The following is a 25035-nucleotide window of genomic DNA, read 5'->3' as shown; positions in this document are numbered from 1 at the left end:
GTTTATCCAAAACTTATGTCGAGGTGAAAAAAAAAAAGATGAATGGACTCAGAAATGAAAACCAGCAGATTTAGACAGTTTTATTGGTTTAAATATAAATGTACATTTTAAGATTCATTTTGTCTAAACAGTCCAGTGTGCAAAATAAACATCTTTTTTGTCCAAGTGTCACATTTAAATTTTAGTACATTAGAGAAAAGACAGTCTGAGCTCTTCTTTACATACAGACACATTAAGTGTCACTCTTTTGATATTATCTACCTCACAAGAGGCCAATTCAGACTCGGTTCTTTTTCTAGTGTAAAAAAAAATAGAAATTTGAATAGTAGTCCTTAGCAGATGTATGATAGTACATGTCTTTTTACTTCTGAGTTCTGCACAAACCATCAGACCAACAACAAAAAACCTTCTTGCTTGATCAAATCATTGGTCCTGAAACTGCAGACATCAAAGCACTCACACCGAGTGCTCGCTGTGAAAGGTCAGTGACTCTTTACCTGACATCAAGAGCCCCTGAGGGGAGGGAGTCGATGCTGGGTGTAATTTAGGGGCCCCTGAGGTGCAGACATGGCAAATTACAGCTACTGCTCACACCAGGCTGTTTCCTCGTGGCAGGATCATGTGGAATCAGTCTGCACCCTGGTTATCTACATATCTTCAGGCCTCTGTCTGCTCTTTGCTCACTTTGATCTCCTCCACCGCAAATGTACTGTAGACCTCAGGGCGGACGGTGAGTCCTGTTAATAAAGCCTCATTTACTGCCCCCTGAACTTCTCTGTTTTAAAATGCACAGGTTGGTACTACTCGTGGTGATAAATGTGTTTCCTGTGCTATGGTTCACAATAACGCATTGCGACAGTGCTGCAAGAGTGAAGCTCTTCTGCCTCTGCAAGTGTGTATTTTGAGTATATGAATAGGTTATATGCAGGGCAGACTGGAGGAGCTGCTGCTTTTCATTCTGCTAGAGTAGCTTCTGCTTTTCTCTTCTCCAGTAGATTCTTCAGGAAGAACTCGCCTGTAAGGAAAAAACAGTTAAACGGATGTACTCTCTCCTTATCAACTCTTATTCTCTTAGGTTAACATGATAGTTTATTTATCTAAAAAGCACCTAAAGAGAAGACATTATCCTCATGTCTTTTCATTATGACCACTTAACTCTGTGATCTATTTAATAGTTATTCAGTGCAATAATTACTTTCCAAAGAAATCACAGGCAATCCCTATGTCTATGCCTCCTACTCCCATTCCCTCTCCATACCCCTGCATCACCTTTCAAAATAAAACACATTATTAAATAGGAAATGACATAGGCTTGCTTTAGAAAATGTACACATTTCCTGTTTTGCAACCTCTTCTACAGTTAACAAATTATAGTCTATATTATTAAGCCTCAGTGTGTACTCCTACTTCTCTGTAATGACTATGTCATTAAAACCCCATCTTAATACTACTGAATTAACTTAACTCCTAATCTAACGGTTGGTTTCAGTCATTTGTCTGCCACAGTATAATGAGCATAAGTGAAATTTTATTTCAAGTGTTAAAAGAAAATCCTAAAGTATCCCATGTCTACACACCCCTGAGGGGATTAAGTAAAACAATCACTTTTTTTCAGTTTGGGTGATTAAAAAAGGTAATAGCATATGAGATGAGGTGGTCCTATATGTGCCTGCACTGGTCTGGGCTCTTCATAACGTGTGTATGTATGTTATATGTGCTGTGCAGAGTTTCTCACCTGCTTTGTAGGAGGATCGTACAAGTGGCCCACTGGCTGTATAAACAAAGCCCATCTCGTTACCGACTTTCTCCCAGTGGGCGAACCTCTCAGGAGTGACGTATTCGTCCACCTAAACCGAAACACATGTTGTCATTTTAGCACAAGAGCTTTTTTTCCCTGCTGCCGTAATGAATCCAGAATCCCACAGAGAAGAAGCCGCTTACCTTCAGGTGGCGCTTAGTGGGCTGCATGTACTGTCCCAGCGTCAGACAGTCCACTCCGGCCTCTCGCAGCTCTGCAACATCATCATCAACACAACAGCGTGTTTAGGAGAAATCATATCGGAATTTACATTTGAACGTGTGTCTGTGTGTGCGCAACTAGTGGAAGTACACACCAGTCAAGGTTTTGAGTATCTCTTGGTCAGTCTCCCCCAGTCCCAGCATGATGGAGGTCTTGGTGAGCAGAGTGGGTTTGACTTTCTTAGCGTGCTTCAGGACACTCAGAGACTGGTCAAAGTTCGCTCTGGGGTCACGCACATGCCTGGAAACAGATGGCAAAGAAAGTCATTAAGAGTCAATGAAAAGATCAAAATACATTAAAAAGTAACTACATGTATATAACCTATACAAAGATTACCAAACCACTATGATGTGTCTTCCCTGTGTTTCTGTTTCTGCAGTTAATCTAGTATTTACACTAACAATAAGGAAATGGCTCCTGTGTGCCACCTGCTGGTTACACTTTGTATCACCATCTTCCTCTGTGACTGACCTCCCTCTTGTGGCAGAGCTGTAACCATGACTATAAGCTTTTATTTATATACACATTGACTAAAATAGCCATATTAAAGACTATCTTAAAAATATAAACTGTATTTTATACCAGCAGAACATCACCACAAATTCAGCGCCAGTTGTGCTCAAGATGCAAAATAAACAATTGCAATGTGGAGCCTTCCAGCTGACAGACACTGAGGATGCAATGAGGACATATCATCTCCCTCCAGCAGTCAAACTTTTGAAATGAACAATATTGGCATATTCATTCATTCTATATATGAAGGAAAAAGAACAATAAGGATTTGTCCCCAATAGATTTTTTTGGAGAAAAAGACAGAGACAAGTTATTATGAGTATTTTCTTTTTTTCTTGAAATATCTAAGGAGGACACCAAACACAATTTGCTCAAATAAACTGAAGAGCTGATTAAAACTTCCCACAGGAATTGAATAATCGTGTGCATTTATAATCATGTAAGAATAACTGGTAACATACAGAAACAGCATGTGAAGTGTTAAGTACCTCTGCAGCTCACGCACTGTCTCCACGTTGTGAGCATAAACATCTAACCCTGACAGAGCGATCTTCTCCACCGCCGCCAGGTCACCACGAAAATCTGGGGTCAGACACTCAACCAGGATCCGAGAATTTCTGGATGAAGATAACAAAAGATGCTCATCGATTCATTTTGCGCATTTGACCAGATATTAAAATACAAACGCACAATAAATCCAAAAGGAATGAGAGATTTTTTACCTCTCCTTCAGGTTAGAAACAGTCTTTGCAAAGTGCTCTGCCCCTCCGTCAGCAATATCTACACAAAAAGGAAAGTGTGGCATTAGAACAGGCCTTTTTGTGAATTTATGATGAACATAGTGCTGCATATTGTTGACATAAAGCCTGGTAGGTTGGTAAAGAGTGTGGAAAGTAATGGGGACATCAGTTTATCCTCAAGCTTTTGCTGAGGGTTTAATTGCACCCTGTGATGTAAAGTAGCTGTAACAGCATGGAGGGGTTGGAAATACTGTTGGAGGAGGTTGTTACCGTCTCTGTCCACTGAGGTGAGAACCACGTAGTCCAGCCCCCAGGCGGCGATGGCCTTGGCTGTATTGTAGGGCTCGTCTGGGTCCAGAGGTGGTGGTTTACGGGCCGTCTTCACCGAGCAGAACCTGCATCCACGGGTACACGTGTCTCCCATCAGCTACATACAAACAGAGAGAGAGAGAGAGAGAGAGAGAATATAGAAAACAATATAAGAGTGGCACCATAAAGTTGAAAATCAGAAGTAGTAAATTCAGGAGCACATTTCAGCACACTATGAACTTGTATTATAAGTAGTTTATTCTATTTATTGCACCCGCACTTTCTTTCTTTCTCTTCCCTTGGATATGTTTGCCTTTGTTACTGTTTTATTGTATATTATGTACTGTGTATGGATGTTTTACATGTACATGGCAGCTGTTACAACTCCCTTGCCCAAGACAATTTTCCCCTGGTGGGACAAATCAAGTTTATTTGATTTGATTTGATTTGATTTGACATCAAGAGTCACAGTTTTCCAGGAGACTGACCATGATGGTGGCTGTGGCTGTAGCGTACTCTCCTCCTCCCCAACACTCCCCAATGTTTGGACACCTGGCCTCCTCACACACCTGGGGAAAGAGACAAGGAGACGGACGTCTTCAAATGCCAAAGAAACGACAACAAAAGTCACACAAAACAACCATGAATCCACATGTTAAGGCCCTCAGATGTCCTGTGGAGCTCAGTCCTCGGTGTCAGAAGAAACTATCAGTCTATGAGGTGAGCACTCACACCCATGAAACTTACAGTGTGCAGGTTGAGGTCTCTTAGTGTGTTCTTCAGTCTGTTGTAGTTCTTTCCAATGGGGATCTCCGTCTTGAGCCACGGAGGAAGCCGCAGCCTGACATGACACAATAACACATTCAGTCGCTAAATGTGCAAGTGTCTCAGTGTAGGTGTGGACAACATCTGTTAGCATTTGTCACTACACATTGTGATATAGCAACATAATCAAGGATAAAATAATCAAGTGGGAAAGTAACCTGAAAAATCATCATGTAAACCAATGAGGATTTTTAAATATTGATTCAAAACTCTTGTGTATTCATCTCTACTGCCATAAAGCAGCCCTACTGAATAATAAAAAATAATAACAATGCTGCTCTAGACAACTAGACAACATCAATAGACAACTATCTAATGTATCCCAGGGGAAAAAAACAAAAACTACATTTTTACAGACTAACCAGTGAGACTCTGTGCAGTGCAGATCAACTACATGACTTGCAATGTATTGCATCATCCTAATACACAACACATCCACTAGTTGGAGAGCCTTCCTCAAGTCCATTTAAAATCAACTTTATTCTCAAAAGTGTTAACGCTTCACTTTACTTATATTGTAAATCTGGTATAAATAATACAGGACAAACTACACCTAGTGTTCGTAGGCACATTTGCATATGTAAATCACTGTATCATGTCTTGTACAGTATAGTGGTGTCCTGTATGATTTATCTCTTATCTTTATATTCTAATTCTGCTTGTTTATACGTGATTGCATTGATTTAATGTTATACTCTGTTTTAGGGCGACCATGACATCTGCTCCTATGATCTAACTCATATACTGTATGCCTATCAATGTGTCCAGTCTCTGTTAAATTAACCAATAAGTAAATCAACGGCGATCTGTGTTGCCATAACCTATTCCTCTTCAAACTGTGACACTTCAAGGACACTTGTTACACCTTAATGTTGACTCAGCTCAACACAGTCTGGGACCAGGATTAGATCTGCCCTTTCAACCCGTCTGATAACAAACATCACAATTCACAGACAGTTCTGTCTTTAACCTACAGAAGCTGAAAATCTCCGTTTTCTCTCTCCTGTTCACCACAGCTGCGGTGCATGTCTCTGCTGTCCTACCCACCTCTCCCCCTTCTGCCTCTTCAGGGTGCCTCTGTACTCTGCCCATTTGTCTTTCTCAGACAGATCCCCCGAGATAAAGTCCTGCAGGTCGGGCCCGTCGTCATCCAGCAGCTCCTTCTTCCTGACAGTCCGGTCAGGAGAGGACTTGGCCGCCGTGGACAAGCTGCTGCTGCTGGTGGTGGTGGTGGTGGTGTAAACCTGGGGAGGGTGGTGGACCAGGAGGGGTTAGTTCAGGTGCATCTGCTCTACTGAGTCCTTGCATACAATCACACACTGCCGTGACGTCCACAGCCACTTATTTTGTTGTCAACAGCTGAGGTTGTGTTTTCAGGCCTGTGGCACCATGTCTATGTGTGGCACAGCCAGGCTAATATTTCTTCTACTGACAGCCGACGGTCCCGTAAACACATCACCCACAGCATCGCTGCACGTCGTCTGCACAATGTCCGAGTGTAAATACTCACATGTGGGATACACCTGGGGGTCAACCACAGGTGGCTCGTGGAGAAACGGCCAGCAACGCAGCAGCTTTGTTTGAGCAGCGCCATGACTTTAGTTAGCAGACGACGACTGTCATTAGCGACGCACTTTCAGCAAGCGACTGCTTTGGTCTGATGCGGTATTCACGTGATATGGGCTCAGTGGGAAGATACGGAATCCTCCTAGTTAATCAATATCTGTCTGTGTTATAAAGGTTGTAGACAATGTTTGGGTGACAGCTCAACTAAATACCAAATTAACATGGGGGATTCGCATCAAACGGCGTATTACTAGTTTTTTTCTTCTTCTATTTATTCGAATTATATTGATTGAATTTCATTTTAATGTAACTGCCAGCGAGGGAGGCTTTAAAGCTATATCTCAAACATTTTATTTACAACACTGGTGGTGGTTTATTTTGTAGACACAGCAGCGACATTGTCAGGATATCTCTCACGACTAAAGATAGTATTTCGTACTTAGGTGCCGTTTTTCCCGATACGGCCTGAACGCAGCACAGTGAGGGTGAAGGAGAAAATGCAGGTAATAACTTGACGTTGATAAGCAACATATCAGTGTTTAATCGATATTGTCTCCTAGTTCAAGCTATTAAATGTTTGTTTACATCTTTGACATGGCCATCCTGCATCCTTAGGTCGATAATTTGTGATCATCGATGCGATCGTCTGCTAATGCCTGGTGACGTCACGTACGTGCTCTACAACAGCGTCGTGACGTCCTTCCTTCTTCCTTTCCTCTGCTACCGGCGAGGTGAGGATATCAGAAAAATGGTTCCCGTGGTTTTATCCAACTCCATCTGTGGCATTTAAACATGTTTTAGTCTTAATTTCAAATCGTCAGACACTGAGAGCTTTGTATTTCACAACATCGGCTGTATTTTGGTCTTTATTTAGGTTTTATGGTGTGATATATTAGTAGATTCCCGCTGTCTGTTTCCCAGGCCTGACGCTGCTAATGGCCGCAGCGGGTTGAACAGTGTTATTTATTAAAGATCACCTTCGGGTGGCTCCAGTTGTCACTTAACCTTACATTTACGTGTTTGAGAAGTTTAATTTTTTGGTAAAAACACGTGAATACCGCTCTGAATACGTCCGCTAACTCCACGTTAGCATTAGCGCTAGTTGATGTATCGCATTGTGGCTCTGTCCGGTTTGACACCGAGCACACTTCAGTTAAATCTGTGTACATGAGACACATTTATGTATTCTGCCTGTTGTGTGTATGTATAGCAAGACACGAGAAATAACATGTGCATTACCTGCCTGCACACAGTGACCTGACCATAGCACATTGTAACTTGTACCAGTTGCTATGGTTGTTTTGTATAATCATATATAAGGTGTTTTCTTATTCTAATTAACTTATTATCTTGTTTTTAACATGTTAGTTTTTTGTGTGACAGTATGTCTGCTATGGCACTATGTAAATGCAGCTTTTTATTCAGTTTTTAACTGAGCATGAATCAATGAACTCAACTCTCAGCTACAGAAGAGGTGAGGTATCTAGATATCAGAGCATTAAACACATTGTATTTGTCTCTTCTTACAGAATGAAGACCATTCTCAGCAGTCAGACTGTCGACATCCCCGACAATGGTGAGACACTGCTCATTTCCACAGACAAGTGTGATTAATGTTTAAACTGGGGAGTTGCTTCTTACCTATTGTGTTTGTGTGTTTTTTTTTTTTATCTTCTATTATTTGTTGCTCCTGTGTGTCGGTGCAGTCGAGATCAGGTTGAAGGGGCGGACAGTAATTGTCAAAGGGCCCCGTGGCAAACTCGTCAGGGAGTTCAACCACATCAACCTGGAGCTCAGCCTGCTGGGCAAGAAACAGAAGAAGGTAAGGAAAAGCAAGATGACAGATTTTATTCGCAAAGATAAAATACACTTGGATAAATATAGCGCTTAATATTCAAAATGATAATCCTACCTAGTCATAGTGATGGTTATAGCTGGTTCAGCAATCGCCTGAATCAGCAGCTCGTCTCAGCTTTACAGAGCTCTTTGCTGACTTACAGATCATTGTTTAGTTGTTGGGCTGCAACTTACCTGCTTTGTTTCGTGCTCTTGGCCTGAACAGTGGCAATAATTTATTAAATATCCATGGTAACATCACAGATTTCCCTGTTGGTGAATGAGTTATTAAATTAACTGACAAGTACTTGTTTGTATTGAGTCACAGATCAATTGTATCAGAACTGTTCCTGTTAAATGAAATTGATGTGAGTTGCCGCATTGTCTCCTCAGCTTCGTGTGGACAAATGGTGGGGAAACAGGAAGGAGCTGGCCACCGTGCGCACCATCTGCAGCCACGTCCAGAACATGATTAAGGGAGTCACTTTGGTGAGAAACACTTCAACATGTGAAGTCTGAGCTTGTTACTGTGACCAGCATCAATCTCCTCTCATAAGCTCTGAGCTCCGGCTCGATGGTAGAGTGGGTGTAATGTTGTAGTTATGATTTCTGCTGTGTAGCCGTAACGCCATGTGTTCGGCTTTTGTTGCCGGACCATTTATTTTGTCAGCCTTCGCAGTCCAGCTCAGTGACTAACCGCCCTTCTCCTCTCCTCTGACCGCAGGGTTTCCGGTACAAAATGCGTTCTGTGTACGCCCATTTCCCCATCAACGTTGTTATTCAGGAGAACGGCACTCTGGTGGAGATCAGGAACTTCCTGGGAGAGAAGTACATCCGCCGTGTCCGAATGAGGACCGGTGAGTCTGCAAGTTATGGTCTTACTGTAGCTCTGATAAGTGCCCATTTTCTGTTGTGTCTGATTTTCCATGAAGTGGGGGTGTAATTCTTTACATTTTTAAAAGATATTTTTGGGGGGTGTTTTTCGCCTTAATTTGATAGGACATTGTAGTGAGACAGGAAAGCAAGGAGAGAGACTGGGGGGGATGACATGTGCTAAGGATCTTCTCTGTCGGGAGTTGAACCACTCGAACACGGAGCACCCCGTGGGGCCATACATTCAATCTAGTCTTTGTGTTGACCAATAGCTCAATAACCTTATAACTCTCTGTATTTGGGTTGGGGCGGCAAACAGAGTCTAGAGGACAATATTTGGGTTGTTTCACTGGAAAAACATTACTGACCAGGATTTAGTATACTGTAAATTCTGTTTACGTCGTCCACAACTGGAGTTAAGTGGTAAATCACAATGAGCTTGTGTGAAATGGCTGTAGCTCAGATTTGAGGGTTTTTAGCCAAGTCTTTGAGTGACTTTTTGTGTGTAGTGTGCTGATCATGTCTCCTTTTTTTTTCTCAGGTGTGGTCTGCACAGTCTCCGCTGCCCAGAAGGACGAGCTGGTGCTGGAGGGCAACGACGTCGAGCTGGTGTCAAACTCATGTACGTAGTTCACCGTTTTACTCAAAGGCCGTTCTACATGCTTTAGTAATTCCTCTGCACACATGAACAAGACTGACTTGCAGCACTACGCCTGAGTAAAATTACTATTTACTCCAGTAAAATGCTACAGATGAATTATCACAATTGTTCAAGCAGGTTTTATGATATGTCTCAGTTCAGGCAGCTTGATGTCAAGTAACACTTTTTTTATTGATTGATTTACAAATAATGAACTTGGTGGCAGGTGATGGCAGAGAGTGGTGCCCTGTTGTGTAGTAATTGATCCTGTCAGATACAGTTTTCATGTATAGCCTTCCCTCCCCATGATCTACAGAACAGATTATTCCCTTAACAATTGATGTTCCTGAAGTCAGCGGCTCCCAAAGTTTTCTGGTGACAGTTTACACTGAAGTTAAAATCAACCTGTTACCCTCTGTCAAAGATCATACATGTGCCGAGTTGTTACCACTTCGCACAAGAGTGGTTTGAACAATGTATTGGAGCCGTGAACAAAAAAAATTAATTTGTTTCACCATGAAAATTGAGAGACAAACAGCATCCTGAGTCCCTGGTTGAGCTACTGACTTCAGTCATCAACGTTTCTTATGCTCTGTATTAGATCTTGTGTAAAAAACCATCAGTGAACCTCAGTTCATTTTTTAGTAAGACTTCACTGTAAGAATCAACACTGATTCTGACCCCTGATTGGACAGATTTTAAAGTGAGCCCACCCTCAGCCCCTCTCCCCACATGTCCACTGTTAGTTCAGTATTGTTTTCTAACCAGGATGAGACATCTGTGTGTTGTTGGCTCTGTGCTCCATCACTTTGGACTTGACATGAAATGGTTGTTTTGTGATTTAACTTTGAGCTGTTTAGATGCTGTAGCTCTACTACTCCACTACAACCAACTATAAAATATTAAACTTATTACATTTCTTCCTGTAAAACAGCCTAACATTAAAGCTGAAAGTTAAGCTTTATAGTCATTTCATTTCAAATGGCACCATGTATCACAGAGCCTTAACAACAGAACCTCATAGCCACCTAGTACCTGTATCTCTCCTCTGTGATTGTTGTGATGTGCTGCTCATTACCCCAACCTCTCTCTGTTCCAGCTGCTCTGATCCAACAGGCAACCACAGTCAAAAATAAGGATATCAGAAAGTTCTTGGACGGTATTTACGTGTCTGAGAAGGGAACAGTAGTGGAAGGGGATCAGTAAAAGTTCCATCTGCAGTCGTAGAGGTTAGACGATGCCGCCGAACCCTCCTCTGTGGCGAACAAGGGAGCCGCCCTCTGTTTGTTTGTCTGCATGTTTCTTACACTGTCTCTTTGTGTGTTCTCTTTCTGTTCCAGCAATGTCTGCAACTTTTTGTTTTTGTAGAGTGTTTTTATTTATGTTGGAAGGCCAATATGATTGAAAACATCATTTTTCTTTTCTTTTCTTTTCTTTCTTTCTTTTTTTCTTTTCTTTTTTTTTTTTTTACATCCATCTGAAAAGTAGTTCTCATCAGATCAGATGCATCTATTCTTTCATTTCTGCTACAACATGGCAGCTGTAGGCAAAGAAATCAATCTTTCTTTTGCGGTCTGCATGTACTGAACTATTGCTGAGCCCTGTGTTGCATCAGGTGTTTAGCTCAGTATCCACTGCATGCAAAGACGTACTGTATTTAGACTTTTTTGAAGAATCTCCTCAATAGTGCATGATGATGATGATAATATCATACAGGCTGTCAAAGCCTTGGTAAATTCAGCATGTTCTGGTAACACCTCATTAAACCACCTGCCTGATTGCTGCACGTGACTGGTTTTCACACTTTGCCCTTGTGTTTTTCAGCGGCCTTGATCCAACAGGCCACCACGGTCAGAAAGAAGGACATCAGGAAGTTCCTGGATGGCATCTACATCAGCGAGAAGACCACTGTGGTGGAGCTAGAAGCCGAATAAATGTGCACCATGTTCCCTAATGACCAATAAATTACCATCTTTTCCATTTCATCTCTGTTCTGGTTGTTTCCTGTTTTATTTAACTTGGTCGCCTGCAGGACAGAGTGGTTTTAGTTCAAATGACTTGACAAATTTTACTAAGGAAGTGGAGAATGGCTACAAATGCAAAAATTGATAAATGATTATAATATTGTAGTAGTATAGTAACTGTAGTTCAGTGTAGATGTTCACACTGAAAGTCACTTCACTCACTGGCAGTAATGTGATTTCCTCTGAAAGTTTAAATCCGTGTGTTTTCAGAGTTACAGTTTGAACTGGACAGGCTTTTACTGGGAGTTCAGTGGAGTGTTTCCCAGGGAAATTGATAGACATTTGTGACCCCTGGACAATGTATTGTAATTACTTTAATCTACTCTGTCTTTAAATCTTCATAACGTTGAAATCGCCCAGAGGGACTGGTGTGGCCGCGGTCACATGTTGAAGGATAGAAAGATGACGTCCTTGTAGCCTTTTTGGTCTTTACACTTTTAATTTAGTGGTCATACTGATTGATTTCAACTGTAAAATGATATTTTTTTTTTAGCCATTTAGATTTGCATGAATTATGAGTAATGGTCTTTTGCAATCAACTTATATAAAAAAGAAAGATCTGTATACGGTACACAAAAATGTAGTGATAATATAATATATTTGATAGATAGAAAGACTATGGTCACCGTAGTGGAAATTTGTCTTCGGCCTCTCCAAGACAACAAAGCATAAAACAATCAAAGCACTTCACAGCATACACATAAAAGACATAGAAACAAGAAGCAAACTGAAATGTTGTGCAAAACAGGCATAGACAACAACAACAGCAGATACAACAGCCCTCTAAGGGGTTGCCAGGTGCAGTCAAACAATCATAATGTAACAATAATAGTACAGTAACCACAAGACACAACATTACATCCAATCTATACAAGCTACACTTTAATTGCAGTTGTCTTATAATTGTTAGTATGAGTTTAAAATGAATGACGACGTTTATTGGTATAATCTGTCATTTCACATTTTTTTTAATGCAGTATTAATTTTAATACAACATGTAGGCCTACTGCAAATCCACCAGATATAGCTAAATCAGAATATAGGACACTATTTTTTCTCCAGGAAATGTAACTTAGTTAAACTCGTTTATTTGCCTGTCACTGCGCTGTTTCTTCAAAATATCAACACATCAATACAGTTAGAATATGAACATATATGAAATTTTTCAAGCAACTGCAATATAAACATTGCAATTGCTTGGTCGTCCGGGGGATGCCGAGAGATTTCTTTTTTTTCTCCTATGGGTAAACTTGGTGATTCCTTTTTTATTTTTTATTTTATCAAAAACAAAAACACACGCTGAGTGACGCACACGACGCACGCCGCCGCTGCCGCCGCGCGCGCCGACCCGACCGACTCCCGGTTGTTCGTCATCTCCTGGCGACCGCAGAGTCCCGCTTCGCGCCAAGCGGCTGCAAACAGCTCTGTGACTTTTCTGATAAATAACTAGAAATTTAAACTACCAGAAAAACGTCTTCATAATGGTAGGTTACTGATTTCAATACTGTGTCACTGCTCGGACGGTGAAACCGAGCGAGCGTGTGACGACGGTTGATTAAAGCTAAAGCGACGCTGCGTAGTGTTAGTGTTAGCTGCAGCTAAAGAGGATAAACTTAACTTAATCAACTTGTTATTTTTAAGTTCAGCCAGGATACTCAGTGTGATCGTCCTCGTTGGTGTTAATATCAACCTGCTGCTTTGTATTTTACGTCTTCCTCCACATCTCGCGCCATAAAGTGTAACAGCAGTGATACGTGTTGTCTGTGTGTTTGATATCATGGTGAACTCATCATACATGTTGTCTGTCTGTGTCTGTGCACCCAGGACATCAGGCGGTTCTTTGCCCCGGCTGCAGGTAAAGCTGCGGGGCAGAAACCAGCCCCCAATGGAAACCTCAGAGTAGAGGAGAAGAAGGGCAACAAGCCAGTGGAGGGGGCCAAACAGAAGAAGAAAGAGGCCAACAAGGCAAGGAGATAAAACTGACATGTGACATTTACACAGAGCTGTGTTATAATAAGCCAGGTGTATTTCCAATAGTCTTTACTCTCCATAACAGTCTAACAGTGTAAAATGTAGTGGGGTTTGATCCAGACATGGGCAGGTGTCAGGAAAGTCGGTGAAATCTCTTGTTCTTGTGTTGTTATCTTCTCTGGGATAATCTATATGGAGGCTTTGAATCTCACGTGATTTACATACTTGAATAATAGTTGAATCAATTTAAAACTGTTCAGGTCCAGGTCTGATAGCTATAATGTTTACGGTATGTATTATTGTTGAGGTCTGTTGTTATCTCTCTGTATGGAAAAATTAAAATATGTTTACCTTCAATAAAATAAAGGTTTTACAAATCTAACAGTGTCAAGGCTTAGACTAGGTGGCTGGAAATATCAGAATCCAAAGTTCAGTGCTGTCATTAAAGTATCCTAACGTTCTGTTTATCTACTGGATTATGTGACAACTTCATCTGCATCACTGTCATACTCAGCCTCTCTTATCTCTGTTTCATTGTTGTATTGATCGGGGTTAACTCTGGTTTGTGATTTTAGATCAAAAGCCCCAAAAGTGATGAGAAACGTAAGGATACAGAGAAAAAACGAAAGAAGCATGCAGTCATCGAGTCAGGTAAGTGTGACCTGGACGCTTATCAACCAGTCAGTTCATCCACTAGTCATTGTACCTCGACTGCCCCCATCATGATTTAGTCATCCAGTTAGAGGCAGTTTGCTCCTCTTGTTAGTAGTATTCTTTCATTCAGTCTTTTGAATAGTCTTAGATGATACTAGAAAAACCTAAAAACAAATTGGAAGTAAAACAAACTTTGTTTTTTTGTTTGTTTGTTTTAAATATCACGAGCAACCTTTTAAGAAAGAAGCTTCAAATGTAGAGTGGACTATTTTTTCATCAGCTTGAGCATGTCTTTTCTTCACAACACATCTTTCTCTTCTGTCCAGACTCTGATGAGGAGCCGGTGAGGAAGACAAAGAAATCCCCCAAAGAGAAACAAAAGACTAGCAAGTTGTCACCGCCTCCAAAAAAAGATCCTGTGCAGTATGTCTCTGAAACAGGTGAAGGTTTATCATCATACTTCAGTCATAGTTTACACTCCGGACCTGTAATAAATTCACATACGTATTTTCTTAACAATAAAGGAAATGTTTCTTCTTAGATACATTTTCCTGCTCCTCATCACTACTAACTTTGTTGTCAAATCTACCATCTTATTTCTAGAGCACAAATTAGGCTGATAGTGTTGATCACAACAGTGAGATTTAAAACAGCTTATTAGTGAAAATAAATAAAAAACTCAACTAAACGAAATGAGTAATATTATTGTATTCAAACAGTCATACTACAAACTGAGGGGACTTGAGTGTTTTTAAATATGTGGATCCAGCTGTAAGTTGAGGAATGACAGATGATTGGTGATTGATTTAGTAAAAGTTCTGCTCTAATAGGATATTTTTATTTTTTGATTGTAGACTCGGACAGTGATAACTTTCAGTCCCTGAAGAAGACCAAGCAGAATGACACGTCCAAACCAACAAAGACAGATGCAACGAGTCCTCTTTCAGGGTCCAAACCTCTGGTCAAGTCTTCCTCCACACAGGAAAAACCAGGGGTGAGGTCTCCTCCCAAACCTGTCACCCCTAAATCAGCGCCGGCCCCTCAGCCCAAAAAAACCCCCACCTCAGTATTCGACTACTTTGGTAGTGGGTCTATCCAGCGCTCAGACAAGAAGCTGGTCGCCAGCACCAAACGAAAGACTGTGAGTACCGACAGATTGATCAAGTACTTCTTCTGTGTCCAAACCATCAAGGCCCAGACTCTGTCTTTTGTTACAGTTTTAAACAAATAATCTTTTTACAAATGAACTCATCTCCTCGACAGGTGACTCAGGAAACAGACGATCTGATCAGTGATGAGGAAATCGCTAGACACCTGCAGATGGAGGAAGACATGGAGGTAGGCTGATCGACATCATCGTTCACTGAACCAATAATCAGATCTGGAACAGTTGACTGTTCTTCACCTGCAGGGTGGTTATAAAAGCCGTTTGTTTAAACCACTTTAGACTTGTAACACATTTTGAACATTTTATAGACACGTTTTCATGTATCATTTAGTGATATAATGGTGAATACTTCAACAATTCATATCACATCAGCATCCATATTTGCACAGTAAACATTTATTGCACGACACATAGATACTTTTTATCATACTCTTCATATGTAAATGTGTGTGGCTCATATTTTCGTATATTTTTATATTATATTTATTTTATCCTATTTAAATGGCACAGTGGACAGAGAGAAACACACATTTCAATCGTTATATATCATGTAAATCATGTATATTGCATTGACAAACAAAGTTGACTTTGACTTGGAAGAAAAAGATCTCAAGAAAGTGACTGTTCAGATAAAAAGTGTCACTGCTGCTGCAACTCGTTACTGAACTTACTCTTCTTTTCCTTTCCTCTCCTGACTTCACTCAGGTGGAAAAGCAGGTCCATGAGGACGAGGAGTTTGCCAGAACCCTGGCCATGCTGGACGAGGAGCCACAGGCGAAGAAGGTAAAGACCACGATGATGTCAATCAATCAATCAATTTGTTTATTTCGGGCATGTCAATTTAAATCATCATCATCACACTTCATCATCAAATAATACAATACATGGCCGAAAGGGAAAAGCGGGAGAAGCAAAAGCTTATCTAGTCCCGCCCCCATTACCCACAGAATAAGAATATTTGTCATACATACATATCTTTTTGCTTTTTTCTTCTTTTCTTATTATTATATATATATATATATATACATACATACACACACACTACATTTTGATGTAACATTCTTTTACTTATGACATTTTGACATAACATGTTACGGTAGTAGATAGTATACAGATCATAACATAATTTTTTATTTATTTATTTTTTTTACATAATGTGTGAAGTCGCACTCGCTGCTAATGCTGGTGGCTGTTAACATTTACATGTGTGCGTGTTCTCATCCAGGCTCGTAAAGGCTCAGATGAAAAACAAACACCTGCCACAGTTTCCAAAAAGAGCAGCACAGACTCTTCTGCCGGCAGCACAAAGAGCCCGACAAAGACCAACCGCAGCATGTCGGAGGACGTGGTCAGTCCCACTCCTAAGAAGAACCCTGCTCCTGCCAAAGCCAGCTCCAAATTGGCCATAATGAAGAAAAAAGAGGAAGACAAAGACATAGGGACAAAGAGCAAAACCCCCATTTCACCCTCAAAAATTAAAACCTCTCCTAGAAAGGCGCCCATCACTTCATCGAACTCAGACATGAAGTTCACCCCCAAAACAGGAACGACACCCACTGCACTTAAAACATCTCCCAAGAAACCAGAGGTGAGAATCGCAAGTGTTACATGTATCGTATCTTAACCTATTAATTAATCATTTTATTTGTCCTGAAAGACAAATTAGTTTTGCAGCACAGTGAAACAAGTAAAACAACAAGTTGAATGTCCTCTCTGTCTTTGATCAGAGTACAAGCACAAGTCCTGATGATGCTGAGAAGAAGAAAGGCAACTCTGTAGCTTTCAGGAACTTCCTCAACAGAGACGGCCCACGAGCTCTGGGCTCCAAGGAAATCCCACAGGTGACAACACACACACACACACACACACACACACACACACACACACACACATCAGCCTCCAGGAAATCTGCCGACCACCGTCTTTGTATCGTTCTGAACCTCTGACCGTCCTCCATGTGTGTTCTCCAGGGAGCAGAGAACTGTTTGGAGGGCTGTGTGTTTGTGTTGACGGGGGTCCTGGAGTCCATGGAGAGAGATGACGCCAAATCCCTCGTTGAACGCTACGGAGGCAAAGTGACGGGCAACATCAGCAAAAAGACCACCTACCTGGTGCAGGGCAGGGACAGCGGGGTGTCGAAGCTGGAGAAGGTGACCAACAAGGCTAGAACACACAAACATTAGTTCCATAAGGAAATTTGCATGATTTCATTAAGCACTGACGTTGAGTGGCATGATATTTTTTATGCCTCTACATCAGTGATGGAGGCATCAATATTCACAGATGGATAGATAGATAGATAGATAGATAGATAGATAGATAGATAGATAGATAGATAGATAGATAGATTCTTTATTGTCTGTCTTTTTTAATTTTAATGTCCTGTCTCTTTCCTGTACTGTGTCCATGTATCTGTCCTTCAGAGACACTGTTGAATCTTGACTTAATAGTGTTTTGTCCTGCTCTGCTCAGGCCGAGAGTCTTGGTACAAAGATCATTGATGAGGACGGTCTGTTGGAGTTAATCAGAACCAAACCAGGAAAGAAGTCCAAGTATGAGATTGCTGCAGAGGCAGAGGTCGGTACTTAAAGTTTCTTCTGAAATATATTTACAGTATGTATTTATCATGCTTTTTACCCTCCAAAGCTAACGGGGGGCCTAAACTTCCAGACATAAGCCTCTATATACAAATTAATAGATAAAATTTTCTGAGATGAAAAAATCCTTTATTATGGTTTACAGCTTTAATCTATGACAGGGAAAATGGTCAGTTTTTATTTTTGATTTATGGGATATTAACCCCTATTATGTTGTACAGGAGTCTTTATTGATTGGCATACATAGTTTGCTGAGGTGCTGATTCTGAATTTGTGCAACATTTACAAATCTGATGAAAATCTTCAAAATGATAAGTTTATTAGGAAAACCAGTAAGTTAGAAAAAACAACACAAAAAACTGTGATTGAGGGCCTCAGAGGGATTTAGTGCCAAATTCTGAGCCCAAAAGACCGAGGTTAAAATAGAAATGAGTAAATGTTTGAACTTTTTGTTTGAAAAATGTTTTTACTGATTAAAAAACGTTGGGTTGATTATGTCATCCTTTTTTGTGATTTGATTGATCAACCAATTACTTTAACTCTACATGTAAAGGTGCATTTTATTCAGACATTTTCTTGTTTCTCTCTTAGGGCAAAGCCTCAAAGACCAGGACTCCCCCCTCAAAGAGCACCCCCAAGACCCAGAAGATCTCCCCCTCCAAGGGAAACTCCAGGTCCCCTCACACCCCGAGCCCGTCGAAGACCGGCCTGGCTCAGGGCCGTGGCAGCAGGTCTGGAGCTGGAGGCACTCCGCCTGGGAGAGGCTCGGGTCACACCGCCAGGAGGGAGCTGGGCCTCTCGTCCTCCTCCACCGGTTCTTCATCCTCCCCATCCTCGTCGACTGCGGAAGACAGCAGTCTGCTGTGGGTGGACAAGTACCGACCACGCTCTCTGAAGACGGTGATTGGGCAGCAGGGCGACCAGAGCTGTGCCAACAAGCTGCTGCGCTGGCTGCAGAACTGGTACAAAAACCAGAGCGGCCCTGCCTCCAAACCAGCAGGTAGTAGATCAGCAGTTTATCTTTGTCAGTAATACAAACTAAAAGTAAAATATTAAAGTTATTCGTATGTATTCATAAAAACAAGACATCACTTTGTTTCAGCGAATCTCAGCCATGGATATTCATCACTGTTTTGTTTTTTCATGCACATTAGCGAGGTTTGGTAAGTTTGGAGGAGGGAAGGATGATGGATCAGGATTTAAAGCTGCTCTGCTCTCTGGGCCTCCGGGGGTCGGGAAGACCACCACTGCTGCCCTGGTGTGCGAGGTCAGTCTGACAACATCCATGTGTATTTCTACAACCATGAATTCAAGCTCAAATAATGTTTGACCCTGGACGTCTTAACTGTGTGTGTGTGTGTGTGTGTGTGTGTGTGTGTGTGTGTGTGTGTGTGTGTGTGTGTGTGTGTGTGTGTGTGTGTGTGTGTGTGTGTGTGTGTGTGTGTGTGTGTGTGTGTGTGTGTGTGTGTGTGTGTGTGTGTGTGTGTGTGTGTGTGTGTGTGTGTGTGTAGGAGTTGGGCTTCAGCTATGTGGAGATGAACGCCAGCAGTACTCGCAGCAAAAACAGCCTGAAGGAGGTCGTCGCAGAATCACTAAACAACACGAGCATCGAAGGCTTTTACAAAGGTTTGTCCCTCTCTCTGTGATTAAGCTTTTATAGATCCATAAATATGACGAGCTGTGGCCTGGATGCATAACTGAACATGTACTTTTGAATTCAAAATTTCAAAATTTGACAGATTTAAACTATTGTACTCCACTGACAGTTTGTGCTTATTTGACAAGGAAATTATTATTATTATTATTTTTAAATTTTGTGAAGCAGCTTCATGTCATCTTTTAGAATTTAGGCTGCTAAATTTAGTTTATTAAGCAAAAGTAAACAGGTGTGTTTATACTTACAGGTGTTTTCTGTGTCAAAGATAAAGTGCAACTAAGAATATTTCTGCAATGTTAAGTCTTCAAAAAGAGTGTGATATAATGGCTTGCCTCAGTAAATAAGAGGAGGAGGTGTTACTTAACACAGATAGAGCCCTAACTAAGTGTAAACATTTGTGGAAATTCACCCTGTCATTGTAATGTAACATGTAATTCATCCAAAAGTGAAGTGGTGTATGTGACTTTCGGTGTGTGTGTGTGTGTTTTGCAGGCACGTCCCAAACGGTGAGCAGTAAACACGTCCTGATCATGGATGAGGTTGACGGCATGGCCGGCAACGAGGACCGTGGAGGAATCCAGGTGAGTGAATACGACAGCTTCACATTAGCGCAGTGTCAGACTGAATAATGAAGTGAGTCTAATAATTTCAGTCTGATGACCAGTGAATGGTTTCAAGAGAGCCACGTGTGTTTGATGCCGACCTCTGACCTCTGACCTCCTTCCTCTCGTAGGAGATGATCGCCCTGATCAAAGGTTCAAAGATTCCCATCATCTGCATGTGCAACGATCGTAACCACCAGAAGATCAGGTCACTGGCCAACTACTGCTTTGATCTGCGCTTCCAGAGGCCGCGAGTGGAACAGATCAAGGTACACACACACACACACACACACACACACTTTTGGTCCAACGTCTAATAATGTCTGTCAAAATTTAAATAAAATGTCTTCATCTTTTCAACCAGGGAGCCATGATGTCCATCGCTTTCAAAGAGGGAATCAAGATCCCACCCCCAGCTCTTAACGAAATCATCCTGGCCTCCAATCAGGACGTCCGACAGGTAAAGGAGACAAAGTCCATTCATACTGAGGTGACGTCTTCACTCCTCCGTCCGCCCTCTCAACCTGTTGGCTCTTTTATTTTTCTCTCCAGGTGATCCACAACCTGAGCATGTGGTCGGCCAAAGACAAGGTGATGACGTACGACCAGTGCAAGTCCGACGCCGCCAGCGCTCGCAAGGACATGAAAATGGGGCCGTTTGACGTTTGCAGGAAGGTTTTCGCCAAAGGAGAGGAGACGGCCCACATGAGCCTCATAGACAAGTCCGACCTCTTCTTTCACGACTACTCGCTCGCGCCGCTGTTTGTCCAGGAGAACTACCTGCATGTTCGTCCAGCGGCTGCAGGGTGAGAGAGTACCGCCGCTTCAAAACACACGACCACGTTTTAACTAAAATGATGAACTGTTCTTTTAACGATCCTGTATTTTCTCATCCGTCTCCGCCGACAGTGGAGATCTGAAGTCCCACCTGGTGTTGCTCAGCAAGACGGCGGACTCCATCTCTGACGGAGACCTGGTGGACAGACGGATCCGCTCTGGGCAGAACTGGTCTCTGCTGCCCACACAGGTAACACACACACACACACACACATGAATTTTAGAGGTTTAGGTGAAATGATTTCATATATTATTTTCTAATAATGTTGTGTGAGGCTGAAATTATCTTAAATTGCTTTAATTTTGTAAAAGCCAGTTGTCTGAAACGCAGCTGCTTACTCTCATTTTGGGGAAAAAAAACAAAAACAAAAAGACACCCCTAAAGCGACACATTTCCTCATGAAATCTTGACCAAACTGACATTTACTGGGTCGTCAGTGCTAACTCTGATACTTTACAGTGACACTACAGAAGAGAAACACAGTTTTTATAGCAGCGGTTTGACACAGTGGACTGGTGAATCGGCTTGTGCTTTTTAAAAAACAAACAAACATTGAAAGTAATTCAAACACAAACTTTCACAATCACAAGCTTTTTCTCGCAGTAGCTTTATACAGACAGGAGCTCATGTGTTGCGACACCAGAGCTTCATCGTTGTGCTGCTCTGTGTGTGTGTTCGCAGGCCATCTATGCCAGTGTGTTACCAGGCGAGCTCATGAAAGGCTACATGAGTCAGTTCCCCACGTTCCCCAGCTGGCTCGGCAAGTTCTCCTCCACCAATAAACACTCCCGCATCGTCCAGGAGCTGGCCTCACACATGAGCTTAAAGTGAGTGGAACCTGTTCATTCATTTTATTTACAGGCGGTCACAGGATCACGGTGTGTGAGCGTCGTTGTACCTGTTTGTCTCGTGCAGGACGTTCAGCAGCCGACAGGCCGTCAACCTGGACTACCTTCACTACCTGCGGCAGACGCTGCTCAGCCCACTTCAGAGGCTCGGAGCAGAGGGCGCCGGTCAAGCCGTGCAGCTGCTGGACGACTACCAGCTGGTCAGGGAGGATGTGGACAGCATCATGGAGATCAGTATCTGGGGTGGACAGCCTGACCCCTACTCCAAGCTGGACTCTAAGGTGAGGGAGGGTGCGGGTTCAGTCTGGTCTGCTGGAATAAAGTGTTGAGGAGTGACGTCATGTTTAATTCAGGCCCTTTTGTTTAGTTGTTTCAATTTTTATAGAACAAAACTCTTTGGCGTTTGCTGGTCAAGTTTGAGGATTTTGTACGATATCATTATTTGTTATTACTTTATTATAATTATTATAAATCAAGAAGTAAACTGAATATTTGTACTGTTCAGACGTTCATCGGCTAATATAAGAAATAAGTCAATCTGTAATGAAAATAATCATCCATTTCAGACCATGAGAGAGAGATGGAGGAATTTATCTTTGGTACAACAACAAGAAAAAGAAGCGCTCATTCAGATCCAAGTTTATTTTACTTTACGTCCAACACAGTGATTTTTAACGCCTGTGCTGTCGTTGTCGTCCCAGGTGAAGGCAGCTTTTACACGTGCATACAACAAAGAAGTCCACTTGACACCGTACTCCCTGCAAGTTGTGAAGAAAGGCCGCCGCGGTGGAGGTGGGGAGTCGGAGCTGGGAGGAGAAGACGTGGACAACGGAGTTCAGGAGTCGGAGGATGAAGGAGACGGCCTCAAAGCCGATGCTATGATCAAAGTAAGGGCAGTCAAATGATATACGATATGATATGATAAACATCTGGGCCCGTATTCCTAAAGATTCTAAGAATCCTCTCAGAGAGCTCCTAACTTAACCTAAAAATTCCTAGCAAGGAGTTTTAGCTTAGGAGTGATTCCACAACACTCTCAGAGAACTCTGAGCAAGGAGTGGACAGAAACTCCTATCTTAGTGAGGAGGTGTGGTTGACCCCCGTTGCTAGGTATGAGTCATCATTTCAAACGCTGTGATTGGTTGATCCTAAAAGTTAGATAAAGAGCACCCGCCCCATGTGTTGAGGCTATAGTCCTCACTGCAGGTGGCCCCGGTTCGAATCCCTTGTGGAGCAGTCCTATCCTGCATGTCTTTCTGCCTCCCATTTCCTGTCTCTCTCTCAACTGTTCTGTCAATTAAAGGCCAAAATGCCCAAAAAATAAAAAAAGCTAGATAAAAAAAATATACTTTTGGTGATAATGGGCAAAGGATGGACCCTCAAATCGATAAATTTAACCATAAAATCCAATCTTATGAAGACTGTGTAATTGTAAAAATTATTTCACATAAAAGAAAATATCTGTTAAATGAATAGTAAGATATACTTTAAAATTATCCTACAAAATGTGTGAAAACTTGCACAGTATTCACATAGTGAAACTTAGATTTATTTGCTTATATTAATTACCATGCTGGTCATTTTTGCACTTTCAACTTTCCAACTCAATTTGGTATTAACAAGGGTAAAATGGCTCAGCTTTAATCAGTGTCTGTGATTGCTGACCGGCCTATAAGAAGCAGTGTTGGTTGGCTTTGAAATCTACCACAAACCAGTGAACAGCAATGGAGAAGAAAAGAACAAGGAAACCCAACTGGACAGAGGAACAGGAACAATCTGTAGCATTTCATTAATTCACTGACATCCAGTGTTTGGAGAATATCTCTCCTGCCTCTTCTGTCCACCATTTTGTCCTCTGCTTAGGGAACTCCTAAGCCACTTAAAAGTCCTCTTCCCTACTCTTAACAGATCCCACCTTAGGAGCTCTCTTAAGAGCTAGGATTCTTTAGGAATAGCTTTTATCTTTACTAGGATCTACTCTTAACTTTTAGGAGAAATTCTAAGAAAACATCATGATTCTAAGAATTTTCTTAGAATTTGGCCACTAGGAGCAACTCTTTGCACTAAGAATCTTTAGGAATACGGCCCCTGAGCTGAAGGCAATGTTGTCTTTTAAAAAAAAAATGTATCTGTTTATTTCTCACGTGTCTCTTGTTGCTCCCTGCAGCAGAAGAAAGCGAAGGCCACCAAGGAGTCAAAGACAGAGAAGAAAGACGACGCTGGGAAAGGAAAAGGCAAGGGAAAGGGCAAAGGCAAAGGGAAGGCTACGAAATGACCAGAGGAGCGGCGCTAGCTGTCGTCGTCCTCCACCTGCCCCCACAGACTCTTAACACTTTACTCTGCACTTACAGCGATCTTGTAATGAGCATCAGAATGTAGTGAAACTGGCCTTAAACTCTGCAGGTAACTCACCTGTCCCTCAGACAAACACCTGACTCGTTCCACACTGGCTGAGAATTGCCTTTTCCAGTTTTTAGCAACTCCCTGTCAACTTCCATCAGTGTCTTCATGACGAAATGATGCATACTGTCTCTGTGTTGGACCCACTATCATGTCTGTACATCTCTGTTGTAACGTGTCGCATCAGGAGCGTCGCCATCTGTTTGTGATCCAGGTGTCGAGGTTGTAAATAATGGTGTAGAAGACTGTTACTTTTTGCTACGACTTCAGTACAGTACGATACTTTAGCTTTTGCTCTGTGGTTAGCACTGATGACCCTGTAAATGTCGATTTTGTAAAGATTTCATGAGGATTAATGGAGAAATGTGTCTGTGTTTTATTTCTCTAAATGAGGGAAAGCAGCCATGTTTCAGAAAGTTTTGATAAAATGGTTTCAGGTTTGTTTTTAGATTTATATTTTTTAACACATTTATTCAGAGAAATCCAGCCGCTCAATATAACAAAGTAAATTTAGGCAAAATAACTTAATATGAGATTATCAGGTAAAATGTAGGCTGAAAACACTGAGTAGTTTAATCACCAATTCATCTACCCATTATTTATTTATTTTTGGGATTGTTTTGCTTCTTTTTTTTTTATAAAATGGTTAAAAAAAATGTCCTAAATGATTATTTGATCAAAATCAAAAACAATGAACAAGTTAAATAACATACAATCTCACAATTTTCAGAGTGAAGGGTCTCTCATAACTGTTCACTCCACTATATGTCACTACTGTGTGAGCGCAAAAATGTGAGACTGGTCCCTAAAATACAAAAAACATACAACTGTTAATGAGTTTCGAAGCATCAGACTGCTGGAGGCACATGTACTAAAAAAAACTCAACTGAAGAACCCATGAGGTTGTGAGAGGAAAAACTGCAAGAACCTGAAATGAAATGAGCTTTAACCCTA

At 41.6% G+C, this 25035-nt stretch overlaps 3 protein-coding genes across 4 annotated transcripts; 2 read left to right on the top strand and 1 right to left on the bottom strand.

Moving 5' to 3' along the window:
* Window positions 1-69: 69 nt before the first annotated feature.
* lias (lipoic acid synthetase) lies at window positions 70-6041 on the bottom strand. Its single transcript, XM_085777630.1, has 11 exons — window positions 5918-6041; window positions 5455-5651; window positions 4330-4423; window positions 4071-4151; window positions 3544-3700; window positions 3256-3313; window positions 3022-3150; window positions 2115-2260; window positions 1942-2012; window positions 1736-1847; window positions 70-1015 (listed from the first exon to the last, which is right to left on the bottom strand). The coding sequence occupies exons 1-11, from the start codon at window positions 5999-6001 to the stop codon at window positions 954-956; spliced, it is 1191 nt and encodes a 396-aa protein (XP_085633756.1). The 5' UTR covers window positions 6002-6041; the 3' UTR covers window positions 70-953.
* A 1459-nt stretch (window positions 6042-7500) lies between these two features.
* On the top strand, window positions 7501-11305 carry rpl9 (ribosomal protein L9). Of its 2 annotated transcripts, XM_085777653.1 has the most exons (7): window positions 7501-7549; window positions 7680-7795; window positions 8203-8298; window positions 8534-8666; window positions 9224-9304; window positions 10422-10551; window positions 11147-11305. In XM_085777653.1, exons 1-6 carry the CDS (start codon window positions 7504-7506, stop codon window positions 10526-10528), a joined length of 579 nt encoding a protein of 192 aa, XP_085633779.1. In that variant the 5' UTR covers window positions 7501-7503; the 3' UTR covers window positions 10529-10551; window positions 11147-11305. The 2 variants fall into 2 exon arrangements, with proteins under 2 accessions (XP_085633779.1, XP_085633770.1); XM_085777644.1 differs by lacking the exon at window positions 10422-10551.
* Window positions 11306-12725: 1420 nt separating this feature from the next.
* Window positions 12726-24451, top strand: rfc1 (replication factor C (activator 1) 1). Its single transcript, XM_085777602.1, has 23 exons — window positions 12726-12830; window positions 13171-13311; window positions 13893-13968; window positions 14298-14411; window positions 14826-15112; window positions 15235-15309; window positions 15845-15922; window positions 16365-16727; window positions 16867-16980; window positions 17110-17289; window positions 17612-17716; window positions 18328-18736; window positions 18891-19003; window positions 19248-19362; window positions 19886-19974; window positions 20127-20264; window positions 20360-20455; window positions 20548-20801; window positions 20905-21022; window positions 21515-21660; window positions 21749-21962; window positions 22383-22568; window positions 23849-24451. The coding sequence occupies exons 1-23, from the start codon at window positions 12828-12830 to the stop codon at window positions 23954-23956; spliced, it is 3522 nt and encodes a 1173-aa protein (XP_085633728.1). The 5' UTR covers window positions 12726-12827; the 3' UTR covers window positions 23957-24451.
* Window positions 24452-25035: the final 584 nt, after the last annotated feature.

This window comes from Trachurus japonicus, chromosome 1 (genome assembly GCF_045865225.1).
Source record: "Trachurus japonicus isolate A0001 chromosome 1, Traja_1.0".
Lineage (NCBI taxonomy): Eukaryota > Metazoa > Chordata > Actinopteri > Carangiformes > Carangidae > Trachurus > Trachurus japonicus.
The sequence above is the reverse complement of the archived record's forward strand: the minus strand, read 5'-3'. Positions and strand labels throughout refer to the sequence as shown.

What these genes read in the sequence shown, in the direction of transcription:
- rpl9 (XM_085777644.1), top strand. Translation starts at nt 7,504, where the DNA reads ATGAAGACCATTCTCAGCAGTCAGACTGTCGACATCCCCGACAATG. An exon ending in TGGGCAAGAAACAGAAGAAG is followed by an intron (nt 7,796 to 8,202) that starts GTAAGGAAAAGC and finishes TTGTCTCCTCAG; the next exon opens with CTTCGTGTGGACAAATGGTG. An exon ending in TGATTAAGGGAGTCACTTTG is followed by an intron (nt 8,299 to 8,533) that starts GTGAGAAACACT and finishes CTCTGACCGCAG; the next exon opens with GGTTTCCGGTACAAAATGCG.
- rfc1 (XM_085777602.1), top strand. An exon ending in CCAGCACCAAACGAAAGACT is followed by an intron (nt 15,113 to 15,234) that starts GTGAGTACCGAC and finishes TCTCCTCGACAG; the next exon opens with GTGACTCAGGAAACAGACGA. An exon ending in GGTCTCTGCTGCCCACACAG is followed by an intron (nt 21,023 to 21,514) that starts GTAACACACACA and finishes GTGTGTTCGCAG; the next exon opens with GCCATCTATGCCAGTGTGTT.
- lias (XM_085777630.1), bottom strand. Translation starts at nt 6,001, where the DNA reads ATGGCGCTGCTCAAACAAAGCTGCTGCGTTGCTGGCCGTTTCTCCACG. An exon ending in CCACTAAGCGCCACCTGAAG is followed by an intron (nt 1,848 to 1,941) that starts GTAAGCGGCTTC and finishes GTTTCGGTTTAG; the next exon opens with GTGGACGAATACGTCACTCC. An exon ending in ACGATCCTCCTACAAAGCAG is followed by an intron (nt 1,016 to 1,735) that starts GTGAGAAACTCT and finishes TTTTCCTTACAG; the next exon opens with GCGAGTTCTTCCTGAAGAAT.